Source organism: Nematolebias whitei, chromosome 6 (genome assembly GCF_014905685.2).
Source record: "Nematolebias whitei isolate Nwh7 chromosome 6, NemWhi1, whole genome shotgun sequence".
Lineage (NCBI taxonomy): Eukaryota > Metazoa > Chordata > Actinopteri > Cyprinodontiformes > Rivulidae > Nematolebias > Nematolebias whitei.
Genome location: NC_056503.1, coordinates 52,952,898 through 52,958,179, shown reverse-complemented (window position 1 = coordinate 52,958,179; position 5,282 = coordinate 52,952,898). Strand labels below are relative to the sequence as shown.

General features: G+C 38.8%; 1 protein-coding gene across 1 annotated transcript in view; it reads right to left on the bottom strand.

Annotated features, from left to right (window-relative positions):
• Window positions 1-3,896: 3,896 nt before the first annotated feature.
• The window catches only part of LOC119411463 (amyloid protein-binding protein 2), a gene marked incomplete at its 5' end in the record, with an annotated part of 51,039 nt that continues 49,653 nt past the window's right edge, over window positions 3,897-5,282 (bottom strand). The window contains 1 exon segment of the mRNA XM_037678416.1: window positions 3,897-4,343. Coding sequence (XP_037534344.1) covers window positions 4,081-4,343 — 263 coding nt within the window.

The following is a 5,282-nucleotide window of genomic DNA, read 5'->3' as shown; positions in this document are numbered from 1 at the left end:
TTCACATTCAAGATGAGATGATTGTTTCCACACCATGCCACAAAGCGGTCCACCAGTTCCCTGTACTCAGCTTCTTGTCCATCTCTGATACACCCAACCACTGCAGAGTCATCTGAATATTTCTGCAGATGACAGGAGTCCGTTTTGTACTGGAAATCTGAGGTGTAGAGTGAAAAGAAATGGTGAGAGTACAGTCCCCTGTGGTGCTCCTGAGCTACTGACCACCTGGTTAGACACACAACCCTTCAGCCTCACAAACTGTGGATACCTGTGGATATAATGTGGATACACATACCTTAGAGATGGAGCAATAGATTGCAATCGACGTATTGGGCACCACTGGAATAAGGTATGTCATTCATGCCCCATCTGTGTAGGTCCTGGACAGAGGCACCTTTAAACAGTTGCATGGATTATGTTCAAGATGGCACTAGAGTGAATTTGCACCACCCAATATTTACACTGGCTCTAAATATAACATGTCTGCAAGTAGCAATGCAGACATGTTTTTAATTTTCTACATTCTACTTATAAGCTAGCTGTTGTTACTACTTTTTTTTGCCATCTTATTTTAATTTGTAAAAAATAAATAAAAGATAAAAATCTATGCCTCTTATTATTGTTGTCGTAGTTGTCCATTGTTGTCATCATTCTTTGTTAAAATCAGTTCTCTCTGGAGAGCTTCCAGATTTCTTCCCTCTGGGACGTGGCACACGCCAGGGAGATGCTCTTTCACCATTTATTTGCTCTTAGTATCGAACCTTTGGCAGAGCTAATGAGAGCAAATCACCTCATACGAGGCATAACAGATGATGCAAATATACAGCATAAAATTGCACTTTTTGCTGATGATATTTTAGTCTTTTTGGAAGAGCTGATCACCTCCATACCTGCTCTTCTAAGATGCCTTGATGAATATAGCTATGTCTCTGGATATAAAGTTAATACCAGTAAATCAGAAGCAATGATGATTGCTGGCAATTGGCCCTCCGGAATAGATCATTTAGTCTCCTTCAAAAGATCCTCCCATGGATTTAAATATTTAGGGATTAACATTACCCCAAAAACTGCACAACTTTTTGACGCTAATTATGGAAAACTCTTTAAGGAAATCAAAAAAGATTTGGAAAGATGGGATGTACTCCCTTTATCCCTTTTAGATAGAATAGAAACTGTAAGAATGAATATACTGCCAAGATTATTATTCTTATTTCAATCCCTTCCAATATTAGTGCCACAATCTACGTTCAAAACCTTAGAAAAGCTTGTGTCAAAGTTTATTTGGCAAAACCGAAGGCCAAGGGTGCGCTTAAAAGTAATAATGACCAGTGGAACGAGGTCTAGGACTACCTAATTTTAAACTGTATTACTGGGCGACACACTTGTGTGTTATTTTGGCCTGGATCACTAATAAAATAGAAACACAATGGGTCTCAATTGAACAGAACTCACTCCCTGGGTTGTCATTGATTATCCTACCATTCATGAGCCAAAGCTATCTAAAAAAGTTAAATTAACAACCCCTTGATTCTACAAACTCTGAAGACATGGACTTTAATTCAAAAATGACTTAAAAGGTACTACAGGACTATCGCGTGCCATGCCGATTGTGGGTAACATTGAATTTATACCATCTATTTCAGATAGTGTCTTTAAAAGGTGGGCAAATAACGGTTTGATTGTACTGGACCATTTGTTTTATGGGCAGACACTAAAATCATTCTCTCAATTGCAAGATCAATTCTCTCTGCCTTCAGGTGATCTATATAGATATCTGCAGATTAGAAATTATATAACAAAACATGTGGAATGGGATAATATTAAGAACCTACTGATATTGAAGCATTTTTTTATACATGTACTTGAAAAGCAAACACTAACAAATAAATTAATCTCTGTAATGTATAGAAAATTGTTGACAAATTTGTCAGATAATACATTATATATTAAACAACAGTGGGAACTGGAAATGAATGTAATACTAACAGAAGAAACTTGGGAAAATGTATGTTCTCAATGCCATTATGGGATTGGGAACCAGATCTGGAAAGAGTTTGACTGGAAAATGAAAACTAGATTTTTAAAAACTCCTTTAAAAACGTTCATTTCCAAGAATACAATTACAGATAAATGCTGGAGGCACTGTGATATGGTCGGTGACCACACACGTCTTTTGGGACTGCCCCAAACTTAAGACCTTCTGGGAGAACATCAAACAGAAGATTGAGGACATTCTAAGAACAGATCTTCCCATGGACCCTCTCCTATTTCTGTTGGACATATATCCCAAGGATTTACTCACTAAAGATCATTGTTACATATTGCACATTCTGTTGTTAGTAGCAAGAAAGACTATTACCCTAAACTGGATTAAGCCCTGCTCACCAACTGTTGCTCAGTGGATACAAAAATTGAAACATGTCTATACAATGGAGCGTCTCACTGCCCAAGTACAAATGAAAATGGATATTTTTTTTACAAAGATGGTCACGACTGTCTATTTTATTTGTCTAAAATCGGTATGTTGCTTGATTCTGCATGTTTGTTTTGATAGGTGTTTCCCGAACCCAATCTCAGCAGGGTTTTTTTTTCCTCTCTCTGTTTTTAAAAAAAATGTATTTTGTTTGTTTTTGTTTTGTTATTCTGATTTATTTTTCGATGTCTGTAAATTGCTGTTGTTTTTTCTATTTTGAGGCAATAAAGTAAAAAAACAAAAAAAATCAGGTCTCTCTTGTAAATGAGTCCTTGAGGCTCAATGGGACTAACCTGTAAAAATAAAGGTTGAATGGAAAAAAAAGTGCCTAGTTTCGTGATGCTCAGCCCACCAGAACATCGAGAAAATGGCCTCCCGTATGGAAAAAATTAAATGGGCCTAAAATCGTAAGAGCCTTCCGCTGCTTCAGTGCTTGGGCCTTAATTAAAAACGTCAAAAGTAAAAAGAGAAGAGATTTTGGGGGTTGGTGATGAATGTCTTTAATTTGAAGGAAATTATCTCTTTTTACTCTCAACCAGCAGCTATTCAAAATAAATTATATAAATTCCAAATACTTGCCAAATTTTAAAAAATTGATACAATCTGTTTTTCACTGGTCCAGTACAACCAGCATGACATCAGCAGCCTTGCAGCACAATTAGCTTTTTAGCTAAATGGATGAGATTTTGGACGGAAATAGTTTGATGGTACAGTTTAAAAATGTGAACACTACTCCAAAAGGATTGAGTGAAAAGGCATTGTGCACAAACTGACAGGCTGGTGAGATGTGAGCGCACGTTCAAGCATATGAGAGAACCCCAATCCAGACAGAAAACTTCAAACTGGTTTAAGGCTAGAAGTCCTTAGTGGAGCGTTTGAGATCCGTACGGACACAACTACCATTGCTGCACTTCCGTGCACGTCTCCTGTTAATGTACTGAGCTGTGTTGGATACCTCAGTAAAAATATATATTTATAAAATCAAAGGCCTACATGATCAACAGTTCTGCAGATACATCATTGACATTTTTGTGAAGATGTGTCAGTATTATATTTCGAGGGGAAAAAATCAAACTGAACAAAACCTTTGAAACAGACTGTGTTTAACACAATTCACTATCAGCCATTTTAATCAATACACTTCAGAGCACTTTAATGTCTGAGTCCAAAAAATAAAAAAAACCCTACACAAAAAAAACTTCAATTGAAACTTCAATGTATCATCTATTGTATTATTTTACTAAACAGTGTGGAAACCCATCCACCTATTTCCATGTGAGACACGAGGTCTGCTTGTTAGGTCAACATAGTGTCACACACACTCCAGAGAACATGGTTTGCTCTGTGACGAGTCTCGCAGAGCGGCTTGAACAGAACAAAGGCAAAATAATAATCAGGATGCTTGAAGTTTTGATTCTTCCTTGAGCTGCTACGCCTTCTTCTGATACTGCATTTTCCTGTGTGAGTGAGCAGACCAGCTCGTTTCTTTAGTAAATATTACAACATGTGTGTGTGTTTCTACTGGCAGCATCACGTGTGTTCTCACCAGATTCAAATCTTTCACGTTCCATTTTTCCACAGGAGCAAAGAAATTAAAATAATAAAATTCAGCTAAGACAAGATCGAGTAGGGCCAAGGCTTTGAGCTTGTAGGAAAACTTGGACCACTTCTTGGGTCTGCTGTGGGGTTGTGTTGACATCCTCCAGAGCATCTGCTACAGCAAACTGCCGGTCCCTTAAACGGTTCCAGTTGGACAGTACATTGTGGTACTCAAACACTTTTTCGTAGTTCCCCACTGAGTTGTAGAGTTTGATCAGGCCTCGGTAGTCATACTCCAGCCCACTGTAGCCTTCTCCAAACAGCTTCTTACCTGGAAGTAAAGGGAACACACAAACACATAATTACTGAGTAAATTGTTTTGTTTCTGAACAATTAATTATTTACAGAAAATGTCTCAAAGTAGGTAAAACTGACATCGTTGCTCAAATCACAGCTTCTCTTACAATCCAACAAGACGGCTTCATTACACCTAAAGAGGGAAACTGGTTTTTCCAATGTCTTTTTATTGAATTTTTTTAACACACAGACACACACACAAAACACAGGTCACAGATGTTTTTCACTTAATAATGTGAAATGGGGCAGCACGGTGACAACTGGTAGAGCTGCTGCCTCTCAGCAAGCAGGTCCCTGGTTCAAACCCCGGTCCGGGGTCCTTTCTGGGTGGAGTTTGCATGTTCTCTCCGTGCTGCGTGGGTTTTCTCCGGGTACTCCAGTTTCCTCCCACAGACCAAAAACATGCATGTTAGGCTGATTGGTAACTCTAAATTGTCCCTAGGTGTGTGAGAGAGAGTGAATGATTGTTTGTCTCGTTTGTCTCTATGTGTCCCTGTGATGGACTGGAGACCTGTCCAGGGTGTCCCCCGCCCCTCACACAGTGATTGATGGACATGGGCACCAGCGACCCCCATGACCCAAAATGGAAGAAGCGGGTAAAAGATGACGGATGGATGGATGGAACTTCCTCATGGTCTCTTTGAGCAGACTTGAGATGGAGCAACATGTTGAGGCCTCGATTTCCACACTGCTTCATCTTCACAGATTAAAAAAACATCTACCTGTCCTGTGTGGCATTTTTAAAGAGTTATTGAAAGGATTATATTAAATTATCATAACAGCGAGCGCACGCACACACACACACACACACAGACAGACACAGACTAGCCAGGCGTTGACATACTCTCAACAAAAGAAACAAATGGCTAAGTGTCCCAAAATCTCTCAACTGAACCTTTCAATATATATTATA